Consider the following 25,234-nt stretch of genomic DNA (forward strand, 5'->3'; position numbering starts at 1 on the left):
GAAATAGATTTAAGGTTTTGGGCTAGAGATACAAGATGTAATAATTTCTGACCTGTAGTAAATAGGTAATAATTTCAGACCTATGGTAATCAAAGACTCAGACTGGGAACAAATATATGCACAGAGCTGAATCCATATCGGTCTACAGGGACAGGATGTAGAACTATAATATGTACACACACTCAGAAAGCATAAGTTTCCATTGATAGCAAATGTAAGACTTTTTTTTACTGTAGCACAAAGCAAAAAAGTAAGCCCCTTAACACCTTTTGCATTCTATTCTACTTTTGTCAATTTTATTTTTGTCAATTTTATCTTCCCAACTCCTAAAAGTATCAACTCCTGTGAGAATCTGATTTCATATTTCAGCTATGTAGTCATTCTTTGTGTATGAAAATAGTGGTGAGTGAACCTATCTGACAGCAGGGCAATCAGTCCAGCTGATTTTGTCCTTACCCAACATCTACAAGTGCTCATTTTTCAGCATGCATTGCTGGCTAGCAGTCGAAAGCGGGGAGACTAACTGATCGTCCCCTTTATAACTGAGGATGGTATGACCAATTGCAGAACCTCGACTATACTCTGGCTGAGGTCAGCAAAAAGAGCACATATTCAATGTATGTGTCTGCATCATATTATGTTTTTTCAATAAGTACCTGTTTGTGCACTTTGTAGATTTATGGAACACTTTTCCATGGAGTGTATGTATGTTGCCACAAAATTTTAATGGATTAGCTGAGCTTCCAGTTTTATCCGCCATAAGATACAGGAGCAGAAATAGGCCATTCAGCCTATCGAGTCTGCTCTGTCATTCATGAGATCATGGCTGATCTGATAATCCTCAAATCTACTTTCTTGCCTAATCCCCATAACCCTTGATTCCCTTACTGATTAAAATTTTGTCTATCTCAGCCTTGAGCTTACTTAATGAACCAGTCTCAACAACTCTCTGTGGTAAAGAATTCCACAAATTCACTACCTTCGGGAAAAGAAATTCCTCCTCATCTTCGTCATGAATGGGTGGCCCCTTTCTTTAAGATTGTGCCCTCTGATCCTAGACTCTCCCACAAGAGGAAACATCCTCTCAGCGTCTACCTTACCCCCTGAGAATCCAAATATCTTAATAAGGTCACCTCTCATTCTTCTGAACTGCAATGAACACAAGCCCAACTTACTCAACTTCGCCCCATAAGGAATCCCACCACAGCTACGACCAACTGAGTAAACCTTCTCTGGACCACCTCAAAATGCCAGTATTTTGTTACTGAAATAAGGGTACCGAAACTGCTCACAATATTCCATGTGTGGTCTAACCAGTGCCTTGTATAGTTTTAGCAACATTTCTGTAGTTTTATACTCCATTTTCTTTGAAATAAAGGCCAAAATTCAATTTGCCTTCCCAATTACCTGCTGAACTTGTATCCTAGCTTATTGTAATTTACGCATTAGGACTCCCTCTGCAATCTTTCTCTATTTAAATATTTAGTTTCTTTACTCTTCCTAACAAAGCTCACAACTTCACATTTTCCTACATTATATTCCATCTGCCAAGTTTTTGCACATGCACCTAACCTGTCTATATCCCTCTGTAGACTCTTAGGGTTCTATTTTACCATTTTGATTCCAAGTACTAAGCAGACTTAAAACTGGGAGTGTTTCAAATCCAACCTTTAGAGCTGTTCTGAGGCACCTCCCTACATACTCTGCCTGAAAAAATATCAGCGATTCTGAATCACACTGCACAAGTCTGCAGGTGCAGCTTAATGCACCCAAAATCCTGCAGCTCCGACTAGAGCCTCCAACTGTGCATGTGCAAAAAAATTATGGAATGCTGCTACCTTACCACATCCCTCTCGGGTTGGATAGTGCCTCCCACTGGCCCCCACGGACATTGCCCCACCCCCACAACATTATTGATCCCCTTATCCACCCAAACTCCACCACACAGACTAATCATGGACCCTTCCCCACACTGACCTCAGGCATACTGGCAGCAGACCCCCCTTCTGCCCCACAATCTCAGGCAGAATGGCAGTAGACCATCCTTCCCCCCTGCCCACCCACATTGATCTCAGGCAGAGTAGCAGCAGACTCCCTTCTCCCCCACCAATCTCAGGCAGAGTGATTCCCACTCCCCTCCCCCCCCCACCCTGGACATTCTTGCACAAGGCCCCCATCTCCTCCTGACTACGATGGCTGTATGACATCTCCCTCTCTCTCTCTCCTGTCCCCAATCATTGATGTGGATATGCCAGCGTTGGACTGGGGTAAACACAGTAAAAAGTCTGACAACACCAGGTTTAAATCCAACCGATTTACTTGATAGTAAACTCACTAGCTTTCGAGGTTTCTCTCTTCTTCAGGTGAATGGAGAGTTCTGGCCTCAGCCAGACACAGTTTGTGTCTGTGTCAGTGTCTGTGTTTGTGTCAGTTAACTGTCTGTGCTTTATATGCTCTGTCTGAGGCCAGAACTCTCCATTCACCTGAAGAAGAGGGAAACCTCGAAAGCTAGTGAGTTTACTATCAAATAAATCGGTTGGACTTAAACCTGGTGTTGTCAGACTTTTTACCCAATCATTGAGGCACTGATCCACCATCATTCTACATCAGCACTCTCCTGCAAGTGCTCACTTGCCTTCCCCTCAATGTTAACAAGTAAACTGCATGGAACTTGCTGGAATGCAGTGTCAAACTGCCTGCTGCTGATCTGCCCTATCAAAGGACAGCTCCGTAAAAGCCCCAAGGATGGATAGGCAGGCAGTGCAGGAAAAAATGAGCAAAGGACCAGGCTCCAATTTACTGAGAGCAACCTCAGAAGGCTGCTGGATGCAGCAGAGGCGAGAAAGGACACCCTCTTCTCCCCAGGAGGCTGCAGACCCAAAGGGGCTAATGGCAATGCGGGCTACGAGGCAGTTGCCACCTTAGTTAGTGCCATCTCACTGGGAAAGTGCCGCAAGAAGATCAATGACCTCATCTGGGCAGCAAGGGTAAGTGCTTAACCCCATCTAGTACCTTCCCCCAGATTGCTCCCAGATCCTCTCATCCCCAGCACCCCGCTTAATTCCAGCCCCTGACTCCCAAGCACCTCCTTCCAACTACCACCGCTCCACCCCTACACCCCCAACCACAAAGGTAGCACTGCGCTTACTCTCTAAGGGCCATGACCTAATATTCTGCAGAAGTCATGCCATCATTTCTTTCATGGTTTCTTCTGTCTCCACAGGAGAAAACCGACCATAACACCAGAGGGAGGGTGAAGACAGGAGGTGGTGAGCCAGACCTCCAGATCCTCACCCCCTTTGAAAAGCAGGTGCTGGAGTTGTCCAGGGAAGGGGAAATGCGGGCTGTAGCAACAGTGTGGTCAGGCTGGAGTCAAGAAGTGAACACCTGTCAATCCTCCACTCAATTTGAGACAACTTACAGGGGGCATAGGCTTTGGATGCAAAGGGCAAGTATGCATAGAGAGGTTGTTGGTGCCTGCAACTCACTGCCAGGAGAAGTCACGGAGACAGATATGAGAGTAATCTTTAAGGAGCATCTTTACAACTACATGAATGAGGTGGGAGTAGAGGGATATGAATAGAAGGGCATTCAGATAGGCAGCCTAGTTGCTACAAGCTTGGAGGGCCAAAGGGCCTGTTCTTGTGATGTAATCTTCTTGTGCTTTATTCCATGTACAATGGAGAAATGTGAATCATGTTTGTTGCCAGCTGGATTCCTCTCCCTCCGTTGCACTTAACTTTGTGTCCTGTGTTGCAGGAAAAGATCTGGATGCCCTGGAGCCATCTAGCATTGTGGCTCCCACTGCGGCTTCCACCCATCCTGCTCAGACAGCTTGGATGAGTCCTCAGAGGATATGGGTGAAGAGACCTCCGAGGGTGCATCATTTTGGCGTCAGCTTCCACCTCACAGTTCACCATCCCAGATACTGACATGTCAGTAAGTCCAGTTAGTGGTGAGGCTTCTGGATCACTCTCTGGTGAGCACAAACTTCCGCTGATGTATGTTGGGTGGAGGAAGGAACATCTGAGGCCTCTGGTACCTGTGAGCCTGCCGGAGGTGAGGACTCAGTTGGCCCCAGGCTACATGCTCTGAGATCCCTTCTCCCTTAGCTGCTGGAGATGCAGCAACAGAGCCAAGAAATGCAGGAGGGGTTGACGGCCACACTGGCTGACTGTGGGACTGTTGGGAGGAGTCCCAAAGCTTTCAGACGGCCCAGCCATTGCCTGTTTTGCTTGGTTCCCAGGCCCAGGGTGGTGCCCAACATATTAAAGCCTGGGACAGGGAATTCACACCATGAGTGGCAGGTTCCAAATGATGGCCAAGTCATAGCAGGCCACAGCTGAGGGACTGAACAGGATTCTCAAAATTCTGCATCCCATGGCTGAGAGCCTCGACAGCTTGAAGGAAACCCAGTGAGACATGCTGAGACACAGTGGACTATAGCAGCAGCCCTTGAGAACATTACCCATTCACAGAGGGTCATGGCTGAGGGGCTGCAAAGCGTGGTCCAGTCTCAGAAGGCACGCTGCAGCCATTGACATGTGGCCCTCTTACTCAGGTGGCCATCACAGAGGGATGGCCATCATGGGTAGGATGCAGGTGGCCCTCCAGGGCTGGCAGTGCCAGATGACAACATCTGGAGCTCCCTACAGAAGCATTGCCATCCCATGGAGTGACCCAGGGACCCACAGGAACCCAAGGGAGGAGGAAGGGCTCGGGAGCATGCCAGTGCTTTCCAGCCAGGAGACTGTGGCTGTGGCTGCATCTTCTAACTCCCCCATTCCTGACACTGGGGCATCTCAGGGGCAGTGGGATGAAGAGGGTGTCACAGAAACATCCCAGACTCTTGGAAGCTGGCCAGCGCCCTCCAGATCCAGGACCTCAAGAGGACTCCTGCCATGCGGATAGGCAGCTGGCCCCTTCCACCTCCAATGTACATTCTAAGAAGTCACTGAGACGTCGTGATAGGCCACGCAAGATTAGGAAGTTGTAGTTGGACTAAGATGGCAGAGGTGAAGAACTGCACTGGTGAGATATATCTTTAAGTACCTTAATGTTTTCTGTTCACACGTTTTTATGTTAGAACTTATTATTTAAACACCTTTATTGTCATCATTAAATGTTCTCCACCACCCACCCGTGATTAATTTGTTTCAAATTTGTCTTGAACAGGAATCCTCTTCCATTGATGATCGCTGGAGCAATGCTTCATGTTGATGATAGTTGGGAAGGCCACTCAAGGCTGTGTCACTGAGAAAATGAAGCCATTGATTCCCCAGAACTCACAAGCGATTCCCTCCACTCCCCCACCCCAGCCACCCCAGAACCCACAAGCAATTCCCTCCCCTCGCCCACCTCAGGGCCCTGTATGGGGGTTTCAGATCCCTTACCCACTGTACGGATGTTCAGCCAGGTGCCAGCGTGCATGCAGAGCTCAGGTAAGAGTCAGACTAGTTTGCATCAGGCATCATCATATTGGTACTTAGCGAGTTGTTATCATCCTCCTGCCTACCACAGAAACTCGCTAACACAGCGTACTCAGGCCCGCCACTTCGGTGTAATGATATTGCCGGAGATAGGAGGACTTGGAGGGGATGGAACCCACAGACACAGGCCCCTACCACCTGAACCACCTGGTGCTCATGGCCTCCTTAGCCACCTTCGCATGTCTCATTCAAGCTGCCAGCCCTCCAGTGCCTATATGGTGTTGCTCAGCATGCTCCTCCTCTTCTTACTCCTCCTCTTCTTATTCCTCCTCCTCCTGCTGGTCATCCTCCTCCCCAGCATCGCCCAGCTGGTCAGCCTCCACTTCCTCCTCCTCCTCCTCCAGTAGGTCATCTCTCTGTGGTGCCAGAGGTTGGGTTCTGGGCAACCAATGGCAGGACACAACACACCACCACAATGTGGGAAGAGATCAGAGCTCTGCATATAGGTCCCTGCCAGAGCAGTCCAGGCACCAGAATTGCATTTTGAGGAGCACTTTGCAGCTCTCCACTTTTGCACGGGTGGCTACATGGGCCTCATTATAGCGGGTCTTCGCCTCAGTCACAAGTGTCATCAGCCGTGTCCGAAGCGGATAACCCATATCACCCACGAGCCACTCCTGCAACCTGGGTTCCTCCTCAAGGTTGTCAGAGCTCCTCAGAATAAAGCTGTCACGCGCGCTGCCTGGGTGTTTTGCGCAAACATGCATAATGTTCATATTGTGGGCACACACCAGTTGGACGTTCAGGAAGTGGAACCCCTTTCTGATGATAAATCTTCGTGGATGGCTGTGACTCTGCAGTCCAGGCTTCATGCTGGGCCTGGCCCAGGTTAAACTTGATGTACTGCCCAGCCCGGGCATGCAGGGCTTCCATGATCTGCTTGACACAGGTGTGCACAGCTGACTGGGAAATACCATATACATATCTGCTAGGGGTCTGGAAGAAGCCAGTTGCGTAGAAGTTCAGAGCAGCTGTCAATTTGACAGCCAACAAGAGTGAGTGCCCCCTCCCCTCTGACCCAAGATGCCAGGTCCTGCAAAAGGTGGCACAAGTGTTCACCTTTCGGAGGCAGAGCCATCGGCAGCACATGGTGTCTAGAATCTGTTCAAATGCTTTGCACGATGTATCCCAATTAATGTTGGGTAAATTGAAATCCCCTAATATAATTACCCAATTACTATTGTTTTTACGCACCTCTGTATATTGACCACATATCTGGTCTTCTATGCCTGCTGACTGTTTGGGGGACTTATAATACAATCCCAGAAATATGACTATCCTCTTGTTATTCCTAAACTCTATCCACAAAGCCTCATTTGATGACCATTCCAAGATAAAGATAGAAACATAGAAAATAGAAGCAAACGTAGGCCATACAGCCCTTTGAGCCTGCTCCACCATTCATTATGATCAGAGTTGATCATCCAACTCAGTAGTCTGATCCCACCTTCCCCCCATTCCCCCCTGATCCACTACACACCAAGAGCTGTAACCAACTCGCTCTTGAAAGCAAGCAGTGTTTTGGCCTTAACAGCTTTCTGTGATAATGAATTTCACTGGCTTACTACCCTTTAGGTAAAGAAATTTCTCCTAATCTCAGTCCCAGGAGGACTGGCCTGTATCCTGGTTCTGAACTCCCCCATCACTGGGGGAAGACCATGGCCTAGTGGTATTATCGCTAGATTATTAATCCAGAGCTCAGCTAATGTTCTGGGGACCCAGGTTTGAATCCCGCATGGCAGATGGGAGGGTTTAGATTCAATAAAAAAAATCTGGAATTAAGAATTTAGAATCTGGAATGATGAAACCATCTAGTTCACTAATGTCCTTTGGGGAAGGAAATCTACCATCCTTACCTGGTCTGCCGTACATGTGACTCCAGAGCCACAGCAATGTGGTGGACTCTCAACTGCCCTTGGGCAACTTGGGATGGGCAATAAATGTTGGCCTCTCAGCGATGTCCATGATCCATAAATGAATAGAAAACAAATTGGGAACATCCTTCTTGCATTTACCCATGAGATAAGAACATAAGAACATAAGAAATAGGAGCAGGAGTAGGCCATCTAGCCCTTTGAGCCTGCCCCGCCATTCAGTAAGATCATGGCTGATCTGAAGTGGATCAGTTCCACTTTCTTGCTTTCTCCCCATAACCTTTAATTCCCTTGTCTGTCAAAAACCTATCTACCCGAGACTTAAATATATTTAGCGAGGTAGCCTCCACCGCTTCAACGGGCAGAGAATTCCAGAGATTCACCACCCTTTGAGTGAAGAAGTTCCACCTCAACTCCGTTCTAAACTGCACCCCCGCCCCTTATCTTGAGGCTGTGTCCTCTAGTCCTGCTATCCTTCCTAAGTGGGAAGAATCTCTCTATCTCTACCCTATCCATCCCTTTCATTATCTTATACGTCTCTATAAGATCCCCCCTCATCCTTCTAAACTCCAGCGAGTACAGACCCAGTCTATTTAGTCTCTCTTCATAGTCCAACCCCCTCATCTCCGGTATCAGCCTAGTAAACCTCCTCTGCACTCCCTCCAAGGCCAAAATATCCTTGCGCAAGTGCGGTGACCAAAACTGCACATAGTACTCCAGCTGCAGCCTCACCAGTACCCTGTACAGTTGCAGCAAGACCTCCCTGCTTTTATACTCTATCCCTTTCGCTATAAAGGCCAGCATCCCATTCACCTTCTTGATCACTTGCTGCACTTGCAGACTGTGTTTTTGCGACTCATGCACAAGGACCCCCAGGTCCCTCTGCACCATAGCATGCTGCAGCTTTTTGCCCTTTAAATAGAAATCCCTCCTACTATTATTTCTGCCAAAGTGGATAACCTCACACTTTCTAACATTATGGTCCATCTGCCAGGTCCTCGCCCACTCGCTCAGCCTATCCAGATCCCTCTGCAGACTTTCCACACCCTCTGCACAATTTGCTTTTCCACTCATCTTCATGTCATCAGCAAATTTTGTCACCCTACACTCAGCCCCCTCCTCCAGATCATCTATATAAATGGTAAATAGCTGAGGCCCCAGCACCGATCCCTGCGGCACTCCACTAGTCACCAACCGCCAATCAGAATAGTACCCATTGATACCAACTCTCTGCCTCCTATTAGACAACCAATCCTCTATCCATGCTAACACCTTACCCCCAACTCCGTGCACCCTAACCTTCTGTAGCAATCTTTTGTGAGGCACCTTATCAAAGGCCATTTGAAAATCTAGAAACACCACATCCACCGGTTCCCCTCTGTCTACCGCAATAGTCACATCCTCATACAAATCCAATAAATTTGTCAAACACGACTTCCCCTTAACGAATCCATGCTGCGTCTGCTCTATCAAACCATTCCTTTCTAGGTGCCTCGCTATTTCTTCTTTGATCCCCCTCATTCTTCTAAACTCCAGCGAATATAATCCTAAACAACTCAATCTCTCCTCATATGTGAGTGCCGCTATCCCAGGAACCAGTTTGGTAAACCTTTTCTGCACTCCATCTATAGCAAGAACACTCTTCCTCAGATAAGGATATGAAAACTGCACACAATATTTCAGGTGTGGTCTCACCAAGACCCTGTATTGCATCAAGACATCCCCGTTCCTGTACGTGAATTCTCTTGCAATGAAGGCCATGATATCATTTGCATTCTTTACCGCCTGCTGCACCTGCTGGCTTACCCACAGCAACTGGAGTACAGGGACACCCAGATCTCACTGCACATTCTCCTCTCAATTTATAGCTATTTAGGTAATACTCTATCTTCCTTTTTGCTAGTTAATAACCTCACATTTATCCACAATATACTGCATCTGCCATGCATTTGCCCACTCACTTAAATACTTCCTTAAGTCCTCTGGGATGGAGATCATCCGGCCCTATAAAAGCTGGGGATTTATTGGCCTTCAATCCAATCAATTTCTCCGACATAATTTCTCCACTAATATTGATTTCCTTCAGTTCCTCCCTCTCACTAAACCTTGTGTTCCCCAACATTTCTGGTACTTTACTTATGTCCTCTTTGTGAAGATAGAACCAAAATATGTATTTAGATGGTCAGGCATTTCTTTGTTTCCCATTATAAATTCACCCATTTCGAATTGCAAGGATCCTACATTTGTCTTCACTGATCTTTTTCTCTTCACACACCTTATCACTCTCTCCTTACTGCAGTAACTGATCATTAATTAATAATGAGATACCACCTCCTCTTTTGCACCTTCCCCCGTCTTCCCTGAAGATCCCACACTCCAGAATATTGAGTTGTCAATCCTGTCCATCCCTTCCCTCTCAGTGAAGGCAACACTAATCCACATGTCAATCCATGCCCTTAACTCATCAGTTCTACTTATAATGCTCCTAGCATTAAAGTAGAGGCCATCCAGTCTCACCTTATTCCCTTGGAATTCAATACGGCTGAGCTCCCTCTGTCTTGGTTCCATTACTGTAGTATACTATGTCCATATTGTTCTCAAACTGTGCGTCCCCACCGCCTTATAAAATCATAAAATAAATACAGCATGGGTGCTATAGTGTAATAGCTATGTTAATGGATTAGGAATAGACAGGTTAATAATTCAGAGAAGTTAGTTCAAGTCCCACAGTGGCATTTTGTGAATTTGAATTCATTTAAAGAAAACATAAATCTGGAACAAAAAACTGGCATGACTGATGGTGACCCTGGAGCTATTGGCTTGCCATTAAAACCCAACTGGTTTACCAATGTCCTTTAGTAAAGGAAATCTGTCATCCTTACCTGGTCTGGCCTGTACTTGACTCCAGACCTGTAGTAATGTGTTTGACCTTAAAATGCCCTCTAGCAAGCCACTCAGTTGTATCAAACCACCAGAAAGAAGTATAATAAAACTAAAATTAATGGGCCACCTAACTTCAACCGAGGCACTGGATTCAGAGAAGACAAATGGCATATCCGGTCTAGCTGGCCCGACAAAGTCCTCCTTGCTAAAATCTAAGGACTCTTCAAGTCTCTCTCCAAACTTTATTTGCAAAGGCATATTTCACAAGGAGGTGGACAGCGTTTTCTGTTGAGGTTCATCCCAAGCAACTATGTAATGTAGGACTCTTTGCCCTTGGGGCTGTTCCCAGAGAGACACACGCAATCAACTTTGATTAACAAAAATCACTCTGTTTGGTCTGCCTGAAACTTGGGCATAATGTGGAGATGCCAGCGTTGGATTGGGGTAAACACAGTAAGAAGTCTCAGAACACCAGGTTAAAGTCCAACAGGTTTATTTGGTGGCAAACGCTCCGAAAGCTAGTGGGTTTTGCTACCAAATAAACCTATGGGACTTTAACCTGATGTTGTGAGACTTCTTACTGTGAAACTTGGACCACTAGTGCAAAGGGTTAGCCTCAGAGTGTTGCAAACTGGCACATTCCAAGGTGCAGGATTATGTGAAGGATGCACTAAAGCTTGGACAGCTCCCGCAGAGGCACAGTGGGCAAAGATTGCTGTTACGAATTGAGGAAAATTTAAGATTAAAAAATTAAATTGGGAGAAAATAAAGAGGGGATGAAAGGAGACTGATAAGTGTAGCTGTTTGAAAGGGTACTTTGATGTACGAATTAGCATATAAGTGGAAAAACAAGTGTTTACATATGTACTGGGGAAAGACAATGGGGTACAGCAGAGAGAGGTGACTTCAAAGTGGAGGAAATTGGCACTTAAATACGAAAAGCCGGATTCACAAAGGGAAAAATTATATATCCAGAGAAATAATTGGAGAAAGGGACACAGTAGAAGCACCTACCATCATAGCCATACCCAACTGCAGAAAAGTCTCACCAGAAAACAAGTTATTGCTAAAAGGCTGCTACTTAAAACCCAAAACTCAAAACAAAGAATACTACCCCTTCAACTTTTCCAAACATGGACAAATAACCTGTGCACGGTAATTACTTGCTGGAATGAGCTCGTTGGGTTATATAATATTGGATGTGGTTTGGGAAAAAGGGGTGTGCATCTCAGTGAAAAGGAAACATAGGTTGTTGGGAACAAGGAGTAACTTCAAAAGATAGTGTGTGTAGAGCCATCAGTGTAATTAAATGTACTAATGTAGTGTGATATAATCCTTCTTGTGTGTTTCATTTTAGGATAATAAATATTATTTATTAATTCGACACAAAATGACTGTTCACCTCTGGTTTGCATATCTTTTCTCACAGTGTACCAAATTGAAAATATACACCACTAAGAGCCTATGGTCCAAGTTACCCTTCTGGGTTTTGGGATATGCTCACATTTAACACCAATGGGATTCTTAACACTGTTGAAAGGTTTTTGGCCGTAAATGAGGTACTAGAATCTGTATATAACTGCTTGATCTATATGCCTGACGTGGAATGTGTGAATATCAAGGTTATTGAAATTGTATTGAGGCATCCCAGAGAGAGTATGCTATATAGAGAAAAGTTGAATTCTTTTACACTGTTTTTGTTTCTGTTAGAGACTTTCTGTGATTTTCACATTGAATTATTCTGCCCTCAGGATGTATGTCTGACATGAAACATACACTTTAAATATCAAGAGTGTTACAATATGTTGAGGCATCTAAAATTGGAACAGATTTATGAAGACAAGTTGAATTTTATTGTGCTTTCTGTTATTTTGAAGTTGAAAAGTTTTACAATGTGCTTTTAAAAATTTTATGAATAAAATACATTTACTGAACAAAGGGAAAGATGTTTATAGTCTTAAATTACTTACAAGACCTTCAGGGAAGGTAATCCGTGCTTTGTCCTAAAGAGATCCCTTTGTACTGCGTACAAATGGTTGTTGCTGATATCACTTTTGAAAGAAAGGATGCATTTTAATGTGTAGTCTTATCTTTCAAAACATGGTCTAATTTGTTTTTATGTTTTAATGACTTACATAAGTTCAATTTCTGGAGTGGGCTGGAACATATAATCTGCAATAAATCTAATCTGATTGTAAGATAAAAACCTGTAGTATGAAAGAAAAGAACAGCATGAAGGAATATACAGTTCCATTAACAGGTGGTTCTTTAGCCCCACTCCATGAATACCAAGAGCAAAAAGACATGATTAGCATTTAGATACTTCAAACACACAAAAGGAGCTTGAAGAATATGAATGGTTGATAACCATTTCTTTTCCAGTCGAAGCAATACACAAATTTACAGATGTGTACAATATTGCAGCTAGTATGGAAACAAGCAGTAATCATAAAAAGGATTTCATAGGAGAAATAATTTATAAATTTATTAGTCTTCTGAATTCACCAAGTGCTCCCTTCTCCCCAGGCCTTTCCAAACCGATAACCTGATCTCACTCACATCACAATTCCCTGGGACCTTCCTTCTGCAATCCAATTCTGTCTTAAACATCTCAATCAAACCTGACTCCATCATCCTCTCTGGAAGTTTGTTCCAGATTCCAACCACCCTGAAGGTGAAAACATTTTTCTTCACATCAATTTTATTCCTTTTGCCAATTATTTTTCATCTGTGTCCTCTAGTTCTTGATGTTCTTTTGATTGGGAGCAGTTCTCACTATTTACCCTGTCCATGCTCCTCAAGATCATGAACACCTCTATCAAGTCTCATCTGAGCCTTCTTCTCTCCAAGGAAAATAATCCCAACCTCTCCAACTTATCCTCATAGCTACAGTTCTTTATCCCTGGAATCATTCTTGTAAATCTCCTCTGCAGTCTCCCTAATGCCTTCACATCCTTCCTCAAAAATGTTTACAAGTTTAAACTTTATTTATTAGTCACAACTAAGGCTTACATTAACACTGCAATGAAGTTACTGTGAAATTCCCCTGGTTGCCACAGCCCAGTATCTATTCAGATCAAAGCACCTACCTGCACATCTTTCAGAATGTGGGAGGAAAACGGAGCACCCAGCGGAAACACACGCAGACACGGGGAGAACATGCAAACTCCACACAGACAGTGACCCAAGCCAGGAATCAAACCCAGGTCCCTGATGCTGTGAAGCAGCAGTGCCAACCACTGCCCAAAACAGGACACAGTACTCCAGATGAGACCCAAGTAATGTCTTATACAAGTTCAACATGGCTTCTTTACTCTTGTGGTCAATGCTCCTAGTAATAAAACTTAAGATATTACACGCTTTATTAATTGCTCTCTCAACCTTCCATGCCATCTTCAATTACTTTTGTACCTATACACAGAGGTTCCTTTCTTTCTGCACCTCCTTCAGAGTTCCTTCCTTCATTTTATGTGATCTCTCCATATTCTTCCAGCCAAAATGAATCACATCATATCAAATCCAACATATCTAAGTCCTTTTAAAGTTTAAGACTATTTCATCACAATTGACTACAGTCACAATCTTTCAGCCTTGCCGTACCTAGCGCAGATCATGCTAATCCATGAAAATTGTGTTTTAGGCCTCAAAATGGGTTTTGGGCCCAGCATCAAATGGACTGCAATTGTCCAGGTCCACAGCTATTGGCATAAACCAGATCTCATCCAGAAAGGACGCAAGACCAATTAGTATAATTAAAGTAGCATTTAAATACATTTAGCTCATTCAAAGCTGGATTCTCCCAGGTCCCAGGATCTTCTGATCCTCGGGCATGACATGAACCTGGCAAGGCTCACGTGTGGAGACCAGGCATGGTGGCAATGACAGGGAGCTTGGAGGCCATTGAAGCCACTAAGTGGTCAGGGAGCTGGCTGGACAGTGTCCATCTGGCAATGCCCACCTGGCACAGTGCTGAGGCAGTGCCAAGAGGGTAGGTCATGGAGGGTGGGGCATGCAGAGTCCCTATGGGGGACCCATTGTGAGGGCCCCGATACCAGTGATCTGTGTCAGGAAGGGACTAAGGAAAAATGCTGCTGATGAGAGGAAGTCCTGTTGTCCATGGAGGGAGAGAGGGGCTCCTCTGGTGCACTGAGAGATTGGAACACCCTTTCAAAATGGCGCTCGATTGCTTTGCAGCCAAGCTCACCGGCATGTTTCAGCCCCACCCCTCCCAAAGCCAGAGTGCAACTCACTACTCTCTCAAAAAATGACTTGTGTGGCACAATTGCAGTCCAGTCCACGCCAGATAGACTGCCAGTTTTTGGGAAATTTCCATACTACATTCCCAATCTTCGTATCATCTGCAAATTTTTAAATCAAGCCCTAAACACCACAGTCTAGATCATTAACATATGTTAGGAACAGCAAAAGTCCCATCAGTGACCTCTGAGAAACTCCACTACAAACCTTCCTCAACTTGTAAAACAAAATCTTTATTATTACTCTTTGTTTCCTGACACTTAGCCTTTTTTTTAAGTCCAAGTACCTATTTTTCCTTTTCGTCAAGTCAGCAGGAGTAAACAAGGCCTATGAAGGTTAAAAAGATTGAAGGAAGAGAACCAGTGATATTTTTAGCAAACACCTTCGTGACAGATTTAAATGGAAACTAGGGAAGTTCCCAAATAAACCAAGAGTGACAATGGAACTGAACTCAGTTGGAGAGTCACAGGAGAGTACAGCAGCAATTGAACATCCATTTAAGGGAGATGGTGTTCCTGAGACATTGGAGAATTTAGCAGAATGTCCATTCCCAAAAAAGCGAGGCATTACTTGTCGAGATCGCAGGGTGAAATAGCTATGCTATCCGTGTGGGGTTAGCCACTGATAAGCAAAGTAAAACAGGCCAAGTTTTAAAATTCAGTACAAGTGAAATGCTGGATGCAAAACCAGAATTCTTACAGGAGAATATATAATCAGAAATAAGGAAATTACAAAGAAACTAAACAAATACTTTGCATCGGTCTTCACAGAGGAAGATATGAAAAATCTCCCGGAAATATCAGAAAACTAAAGGGCTTAGTGAGAATGAGGAACTGAAAGAAACTAGTATTAATAAAATAGTAATACCAGAGAAATTAATGGGACTGAAAATTGATAAATCCTCAGACCTAATGTTCAACATCAGAAGGTTGAAAGATGTGGGTGCAGGGACAGAGAATGCATTGGTGATTATATTGTGAAATTCCACAGATACTGGAATGATTCTTGTAGAATGGTAGCAAATGTAACCCCGCTAATTTAAGGTACTCTGAGAGACAATGGAACCTGTCCTGTTTCCAAACACAGAAACTTCTAAAGAATACATAAACTAATTGTCGCAGTGCATGCATGTGTGTGCGCACGCATGTACCAAAGCAAAAGCTTTCTGAAGGTATATCCCAACCATCTCAATCTCTCTCTCTCTCTGATTTTTGAAATAAGCCAAGTCAGCAAAGACCACAACTGAAATGAAAAAAGGGAAGCTTCTCAACCAAACTCCAAAACAACAGAATCTCAAAACCAACCATTTGCCTGTTTAACTTAGTACCACTGGAATCTTGAATTGCAACACTCACAACACTCAATCACAAGTCAAGGATTGTTTTGTATACTTTTCCTTTTTCTCACTTGATTTGGATTCAATTCTCACTTCTAATGTGTACAAATGTATATGCATGTGTTTCATCATTTTCTTGCCTTTAGCTGTCAATAAATCCACTCTATCTAATGACTCAAGAAAGCTTGACACATTGGCTCCTTTTAAAACATCAATATTGGGACTGGGATGAGGTACCTGTGAACAATTTTTAGACTATTCTTGTTGAGACCAGCAGAGGGTGTTGAATAAAGAAAGGGAGCTAATTCATCCCTCCTCATTCAGGGCATAACAATTTGAAGTATCCCAGTCAGATGGTAACAAATTAAGGGATCTTTCCTGGGGAACTTCATCAGTGGACCAGTGTGATGATACTGTGTCTTTAAGAAAGGTATTGAGTCATGTTTCTTGTGCAGGATTTTTTTTAGCAGGCAGTTCTAAATATTGGTACAATTTTGTCTGTACATGGCAGTTCCTATTGTTACTGCAGCAGCATAATTAATCTTAATTACGACAATGTTTGTTTTAATCTGGACTATGGTAGGGTTGTAGTATTTTCCCTGTGGTTTTTCAGAGTGGGCCTTGATTAGCTTGATTGACAAGTAAGGTCATGTGACTGGGCAGGACTAGGCTCACAGAGAGAAACCCAGACCAGGAGCTGTAAAGAGAAGAAATAGCCCTGTATCTCTCTGGAGATTGCAGATTAGTGCCTCCCAAAAAATAGGTTTCTTTCTCTGAAGTTCTACTGCTTGAAGATAGCTCTTTCTCTGGAAACTGCTACATGGGAGTCAGGTGTCTGTTTGGATCTCTGCCCAGAGATGTTAAAAGGCTGGAAATCTAGCATCCATGTGAGCATATCTTTTTTAGTGCTAACTGGCTCTGAAGTAGGATTTGTGTCTTTGGGGATGTTGCTTAAATTGAAACTATAGAGAAAGATAGCTGTTCGGAATAATACTTTGTCATGTTTAAGTATTTCCAGTTGGTAAAAGTTATGCAAATTTGTTTTGTTGTATTTGAACTCTGGATTCTTTGGAATTCTTTACTCCCGAGTGTTTTGGAGGTTTAGTTGTTTAGTACATTATATAAGTGAGATCAATAGATTTCAAGATATTAAAAATGTCAAGGGATATGGAGATATTGTGGGAAGCCGGTGTTGAGGTAAAAGATCAGCCATGATCCAGTTGAATGGTGGAGCAGGCTCATGAGGCTAAGTGGCCCACTCCTGGTCCTATTTCCTACATTATCTGCCACAGCCCCAGCCCCTAGACTTGAAGGACTAGTTGTAGTCCCAACTTTGGCCACTGCTCCCGGCAGTGCTGCTTGGATCACAGAGCTGCTGACCTGATGATTGGCTGGCAGCTCTCCAAGTGGTTTTCCATCCAAGTGAGGGTGGAAGCCCCAGCCTCATGGAGTGTCAAGTAGCAGCAGGACTGCCTGCATCAGAAAGGATGAGTTCCCCGCCACTTTACAGTATCCTGCCATCCAAAACCTCCCATCAAGTTCTTCAGGTAGATTATTCAGAAAGGTCATCCATGTGAAGTGTTAACTCCATTTCTCGCTCTCTCCACAGACATTGCCAGGCCTGTTGAGTATTTCCTATTTTTACTTCAGACTTCTAACATCCACAATATTTTTGTTTAGTATTAACTGTAAAGGAGGAAATATCTGAAAGCTTCACATCTTCTTGCACCACTGTATTCATACTCAAAGGCAAATGAGGATATCCGTTGATTTCTAATATATCAACAAATGTCACATCCAAAGTCATTTTAGTCATCACCAACATCTGCTTCTCTTCTGCATTCAATGTATGTCATGGCTAAAGGTATTTGAAATCTGATGACAAACGGGTTTGTATCGGACCCTGATTAGATGAACAGTGCTGACACTCCCAGGGTAGTTCCTGCAACTGCAGATATTGCTCTGTTTCTTCAAATATTCAACTGCTATTTTTATTGAGAGGTACATTTTGGATTTCTTTTGTCCCTATTCAATTTTAAAAAGGTATGAAAGATAAAAATGAGACAATGTGCTCCTAGGTAGCCACTTCTGAAGCAATCAAGTGAAAGGCAAGCTGAATATGTAAAGAGGCTAAAACCTCATGTAGAGATTTTGCAAAAGGATGCTATCATCTGTTCTATAACACTGTAAATGATTACACTGATATTAATTTTGGAATTGATATATTCATTGTACATTGATTAGGTTTTTAATAAATCTGATCTGGAATGTATGGCCCAAACACAATCGAATACTGTTTCTTTCGGCCACTTTTTGAAGCCTAGGTTGTGTGATGGGTCATAACATATCCTGTACTCAAAAATGGTGACAACTATTTCTGTTCAAACTTCCAGATTACCATATATTAGGTTTATAAAAGCACACTCTTTATAAAAGCACACTCCGGCTCAGAAGGAATAAGCTACGGAAATGTTGATTTTCATATAATTAGGGATTCATGTCTGCACCATAAACAGAAGAAATCTTTTTTTAACTGTATCATCAAGAGGTTTTTGCAACCTGCACCTATGATGTTCTAATAATTCCAATACTTTTTTTTCAAATTGATGAGAAAGGGGAAAGCACAAAAGCATCAAGTGTTCTTGGTACATCATAGCAGTGCTGTATTGTGAAAATCAGACCCAGAGTGTCATTGAGATAGACATTTACACTGTGACACATGGTGTTCTTGAAGCTACCACTGGGAATTGAATTGACGAAGGAGTGAGAAACAATTTATTCTTTACAATTGAATAAGTTATACAGATTAGTCTACTGAGTAAAGGCTCCTTAGGCAGTACCTTCCAACCCACGGCCACTACCATCTGGAGGGACAAGGGTAGCAGACACATGGGAACACCACCACCTGGAAGTTCTCCTGCAATTCACTCATCATCCTGACTTGGAAATATATAACTGTTAAGCCCTCTCTAATAGCACTGTGGGTGCATTTACACCACATGGGCAGCAGTGGTTCAAGAAGGGAACTCACCATCACCTCCTCAAGAGCAATTTGGGATGGGCAAAAAGTGCTGTCCTAGCCAGCACATCCTGCATTCCTTCAATAAATAAAAAAGTAGCAAAATTCTTTTTGTTCCAGGATGTAAGTATTTTTAGGTGGCTCATCATATTTAGTTAGTTCTGTTACATTCCCCTTGCTGTGCAAGAGTTGAGTGTTTACATGGAAGTGTTACTTTTACACCATTGTGTTTTGAGTTAATGATATAAAAAGATTTGAACAGCTTTGATATAAACTTCAGTATTTAGGGTAATGTCATTGGATATTAGATCAAAATTGAAATGTGGCATATTTGCAACTCTTAGAAAGTAAATTTATTATTCTACATCCTCTAATAGTTAAGAAATACACCTTAGGCAAAATACATGCAATCTAAAGTGCTTAAACCTTTGTGAATCACATGGCTTTGGATTATAAACAGCTGTACTTATAAATAATCCTGTTACCAATGTATTGTTCATAGTTCATGTGACACTCTTGAGCTTTTTTAGTCCTAAAAGAATTAGGTTTAACTGAAGAAAATGGGATACATGTAACTAAAGCAGCTTGAAGATTACTGACTTGTTGACTTAAGGAGTTAACAGTGAGAAAGCAAGATCTTAAAGCAGCTGGTGGGCTTACTGAGCTGAAGAATTGAAGATTCTACATCACTTGCAAAGAAATGTAGCCCAAGGAGTTGCTTAGTTTCAAAGCTTTCCGAACAAAATGAGCTTTTCTACCTGTTCTGTGTGATTACTTCAGCTTTAGTCAATTCTTTTTCTCTTTGCACAATTTTCCCCGTCTTGTTGTCTTGCAATTTGATATACCAATCCCACATTTCCCTCTGTGGAGCTTTTAATTGAGATTGTTGTTTTTAAAATAGTTTATTGATCATTACTTAAAATCAGCAGCTCAGTGGTCATTGTGTTCATATTATATAGAAATAGATATGATTAAAGCAACAATATTACTTCGGGAAATAAAATTCCACAATTCAATCTTTTGGAGATTCTCTGCAAAAACAAGAAGGAGCAACCCTCTTTCATTCCATTTGCTTTTATGTTAAGAGATAAATATTTGTACCTGTCCAGGGAGGACTTGCTTTACTCAGAAAATGCACCATGCCCCATTCTGTCTAAATGAATAGGAGCTATAGAGTGGAAAGTTGGTATTGCGAAGCATATGGGATCTTGGGCTTTATAAATAGAACAACCAAGTACAAAAGCAGGGAATTATGTTGAGTTTTATAAAGCTCTGGTTAGGCCACAACTGGAGCATTGGGGCTACTGTGGACACCACACTTTAAGAAACATATAAGGATTGAGAGAAGGTGTGGAGATTTATTGGAATGGTTCCAGAGGTGAGAGAATTTACTTACAAGCTAAGCTGGAGGAGCTGGGGTTTTTCTCCTTGTAGCAAAGAAGGTTGTTAGGAAATCTGCTGGAGCTGTACAAGATTTTACCAATTTAGATAAAGTAGACAAAAACTGTTCCTATTTGCTGATGATGCTACAAGTAGGGAACACAGATTTTAAGGTTTTGGGTAAGCGATGCTGGAGTTGGGAATGAAAGAACTTCAGGTTATGATAACCTAAAACTCTGGGCCAAATGAGCACCTTTGGTGCTTTTATGTTTCTAAATGATTAGCCTTGAACCCAAGTAAAATGTCTCAGCATGCCCAATGTGCTCGTGACCACAGATGTTTTTGAAGCTCTCAGGTCATTCTTTCAGCATTATCTGCTGCAGCATTTGGAGAATTGCATCTTAAGTTTTCACTTGATTTGAGCAAGGTGCCTGCCAGATTCAATGTTTCTGCTAAGTTGATGACTTCTAGAACATAAAGAGGAGCTTCTTCACAATGAATCTGGAAGTTTTCACATTTTATTGTAGCATCCTCAATTTCTTTCATGAGGAGTGCTGTTCTTAACAAAATGATTCAATGTCCTGTAAAAAAAAATGTTGCTTTTCCCATTCTGGGCAATCTCTCTTTTTCCTTGTATGATGTCCTCCACAGTATTTGCATCCTGCCCTTTGTCCATGATTGTTCTGTTCTTTTGGATTGGAAAGTCTCTCAGCATACTGTACTTCATGGTCTGTGCTGCAAACATGTGTTCCAGCTGATGTTTCACAACCTCTGCATTTCTGTATGGATCTAATGCTTTCTTGAGAATAAGCTTCTCCTCTCTCAGAATAGCTATGCTCATTGTCAAATCCCTTATGCCTAAAAAAATTCTATCCTCAATAAAATCATTTTTTATTTGTCTAAATTCATATGATTCTGCAGGCTGCATTACAACAATCTCTGGATGTACTTACAGGATGTGGAGATGCCGGCATTGGGCTAGGATAGGCACGGTAAGAAGTCTCACAACACCAGGTTAAAGTCCAACAGGTTTATTTGGTAGCACAAGCTTTTGGAGTGTTGCTCCTTCTTCAGGTGAATGAAGGGGTGTGTTCACAAACAGGACATACATGGACACAAACTCAATTTACAAGATAATGGTTGGAATGAGAGTCTTTACAGGTAACCAAGTCTTTACAGGTACAGACAATGTGCGTGTGAGATGGTTAAGCACAGTTAAAAAGATGTGAATTGTCTCCAGCCAGGACAGTTAGTGAGATTTTGTAAGCTCAGGGAAGTCACGGGGGTTATAGATAGTGTGACATGAACCCAAGATCTCGATTGAGGCCGCCCTCGTGTGTGCAGAGCTTGGCTATTGGTTTTTTAATCAGCAATTCTGCGTTGTCATGTGTCATGAAGGCCGCCTTCGAGTACGCTTACCCAAAGATCACATAACAGGAGGTTAAGGCTCCATAAACATAATCATCTTTAATGATGATGGACTCAAGCATACCAGTACGAGAGACAAGACTGAAGCATTTTCAACCATCTTCTTCTTGAAATGTCAAATGAATAATCCAGCTTAGTCTCCTCCTGAAGTTGCCAGTATCAATGCCATTCTTCAGCCAATTTGATTGGCCCCACACGGCATCAAAAAACTGCTGAAGACACTAGAAGCAGAAAAGGTTATGGGCCCAGAAAATATCCTGGTCGCAGTATTGAAGCTCTGCACTCCAAAACTAGCTGTGCCCTTTGCCAAGCTGTTATAGTACAGCTAAAATTCTGGTTATTATCCTGGCTGGACGATTTTTCACATTCTATGTCCTGCCCAGTAAAAGCAGAATACATCCAATTTAGCCAATTACCACCCCAAAATCAATTCACAATCTTCACCAAATGAATGGAATGTGTCATTGACAATGTGTCCTCGGCCCAACCATCTTCAGCTGCTTCATCAATAACCTTTCCTCCGTCATTAGGTCAGAAGTGGGGATATTCGCTGTGCAATCATCAATGTTCAGCATCATTCATGACTTCTCAGATACTGAAGGAGTCCATGTTCAAATACAACAAGATCTGGACAATATCCAGGCTCGGGCTGACAAGTGGCAGATAACATTCACACCACACAAATGCCAGGTAATGACCATCATCAATAAGAGGCACTCTAACCACTGCCCCTTGACATTCAATGGTATTACCATACTGAATCCCCCACTGTCAACTTGGCATTACCAGTGATCAGAAACTCAACTGGACTACTACATAAACATAGTGGCTATAAGCGCAGGTCAGAGGCTCGGAATACTGCAGCGAGTAACTCAGCTCCTGTCTCCCCAAAACCTGTCCACCACCTACAGGGCACAAGTCAGGAGTGTGATAGAATATCCTGCACTTCCTTGGATGGGTTCAACAACACTCAAGAAGCTTGACACCATCCAGGGCAAAGCAGCACACTTGATTGGCACCACATCCATAAACATTCATTCCTTCCATCACCGACGCTCAATAGCAGCAGTGTGCACTATCAATAAAAGGCACTGCAGAAATTCACCAAAGATCTTGAGACAGCACCTTCCAAACCCACGACCATTTCCATGTAGAAGGACAAGAGCAGCAAATACAAGGGAATACCATCACCTGCAAGTTCCCCTTCAAGCCACTTAACATCTTGGCTTGGAAATATATCACCGTTCTTTCACATCGCTGGGTCAAAGTCCAGGTATTCCCTTCCTAACAGCACTGTGGGTCAATCCACAGCACGTGGACTGCAGCAATTCAAGAAAGCAGCTAACCACCATCATCTCAAGGGCAAGTAGGGATGGACAATAAATGCTGGCCAGCCAGTAATGTCCATATCCCACAAATGCATTAAAACAAAAAATGCTATCAAGCAGCAATTACTCAACAATAAACATCTCATTTGCACCCCGCCAAGGCCACTCAACTCCAAGTCTCATTATAACTTTGGCCCAAACATTGACAGAGCTGAATTCTAGAAGCAAGGTGAGAGAATGACTGCCCTTGGTATCAAGACAGCATTTGACCAAGTATGGTTTTATGGAATCCTATCAAAATTGAAGTCAATGGGAATGGGGAAAACACGCCACTAGTTGGAGTTAAAATACTTAGCACTCAGAGAAAGATCATCTCAGTCCCAAGACATTGTTGCAGGGATTCTTCAGTGAATAACCTAGACCCAACTATCTTCAAATAGGGATGGTCAATAAATGCTGGCCTTACCAGTGACATTCACAGCTTTATGAAATAATTGAAAAGAAATACTGATCCTCATGGTGTCCCTTTAGCCTGTCAACCCAAAATTGCCCCTTTATTCCTACTCTGCTTTCTGTCCTTAAATCAATTCATGTTAACATATTCCTTCATTCCCATGAGCCCTAATTTGTCTGCAATGCTTTTGTGTGACACCTTGTTGAATGCTTTTTGAAAATTCAAATGCACTACTTCCACTTTTTCCCCTTTATTCACCCTGTGTGTTAGTGATTTATCAAATGTGATTTTTCTTTCATAAATCCATGTTGACTCTGCCTCATCTAATGATTTCCAAATGTTACTGTATTTCTAATAAAAGATTATAGTATTTTGGCCACTCCTGACTGATGTTAAGCTAACTGGCCTGGAATTCTGTTTTCTTTCCAATGCCTTTCTCGATTAGAGGGTCTACGTTTCTCGATTAGGGGGTCTACATTTCTCGATTAGAGGGTCTACATTTCTCAATTAGGGGTCTACATTTCTCAATTAGGGGTCTACATTTGCTATCTTCTAATCAACAGGGACTCAAGGGTCTAGTATCGAGGGAATTCTGGAAGATCAAAACCAATGTATTGACCATCTCTGTAGCCTCTTCTCTTAAAACTGAAGTGCATTGATCATCAGGTCTAGGATACTTGTAAGCTTTTAGTTCCATTAAATCTCCAGGGCCAACCTTTACTAATAGCAATATCCTTAATCTCCTCACTTTTAGTAGACCCTTGGTTCCCCATTATTTCGAGAATATTTTTTGTTTCTTCTACCGTGAAGATTGACATGGACTATTTGTTTACTATCTCTGCCATTTTCTTATTATCCATTATCATTTCAACTGTCTCTGCTTCCAAGGAACTCATGCTTACCCTCACCAATCTATTTGTTTATACGTAGCTCTAAAAGCTCTTATAATTTTCTATGTCTCTGGTTAGTTTACACTCAAACACTATTTTCTCCCTCTTTATCAATATCTTAGTCATCTTTCGCTAAATTCTAAAATCAGGATCTTTTTGGCAACATTATAAGCCTTTACCTTTAATCTAATATGGGCTTAAAATGATCTTGTTAATCACAGTTGGACCATTTTACCTGTACATTTTTATTCCTTAAGAGAATGTAGAATTGCTGAAAATTATGAATCAATTCTTTAAATGTTTTCCATTGCTTATCTAATGTCTAAGTTTAATCTGGTTTCCCCATCTATTTTAGCAAATTTGCTCATCATGCCTATGTCATTTACTTTGTTCTGTTTAAGACCCTAGTTTCAGATTTGAATAAACAGCTTTCAAACTCTATTTAAAATTCTACCCTATTATGATCAGTTTTCCCCAGTCACTTCTTAACTACAAGGTTATTAGTTAAGCCTGTTTCATTGAAAAAAAAAGATTCGAAGGAACCTTTTTCTGAATTGACCCCTTAACATGCTGATCTAGAAGATTATCTTGAATGCATTCTATGGCCCCATTTTATGGTAGATTGATTCCCTTAGGTCATCGGGTTAGATGGGAATGTAGAACTTGAAACACAATCAGATCAACCATCATCTTATCGAATGACAGAGGAGGTTCAAAGTGCTGAATAGCCTGCTTTTTGCCTATTTCATATGTTCACATGTACTGCAAATTTGGTTTGTGCAGTCCATATGAAATTTAGAGTCCCCATGATCCTTAAGGATCAACATGCATTGATGGATTTAACGGAAAGCTAGATAAACACAAAGGAGAAACAAATAGCAGGTTATGTGGATAGT

The 25,234-nt window shown here is 42.5% G+C and overlaps 1 protein-coding gene across 4 annotated transcripts in view; it reads right to left on the reverse strand.

Annotated features, from left to right (window-relative positions):
- Window positions 1-25,234, reverse strand: part of LOC145358477 (uncharacterized) — a 104,723-nt gene that overhangs the window by 30,625 nt on the left and 48,864 nt on the right. For 2 of the 4 annotated variants that reach the window (XM_080212575.1, XM_080212569.1), the window contains 2 exons: window positions 12,382-12,453; window positions 12,217-12,297 (listed from right to left, as the gene is read on the reverse strand). The exons of the other annotated variants lie outside the window; for them this stretch is intronic. In XM_080212575.1, the coding sequence (XP_080068701.1) occupies window positions 12,217-12,297; window positions 12,382-12,453 (153 nt within the window). The remainder of the gene's footprint in view (window positions 1-12,216; window positions 12,298-12,381; window positions 12,454-25,234) is intronic. 4 annotated transcript variants of the gene reach the window in all.

The sequence above is a fragment of the Carcharhinus amblyrhynchos genome, chromosome 2 (genome assembly GCF_965287045.1).
Source record: "Carcharhinus amblyrhynchos chromosome 2, sCarAmb.v2.hapA, whole genome shotgun sequence".
NCBI lineage: Eukaryota > Metazoa > Chordata > Chondrichthyes > Carcharhiniformes > Carcharhinidae > Carcharhinus > Carcharhinus amblyrhynchos.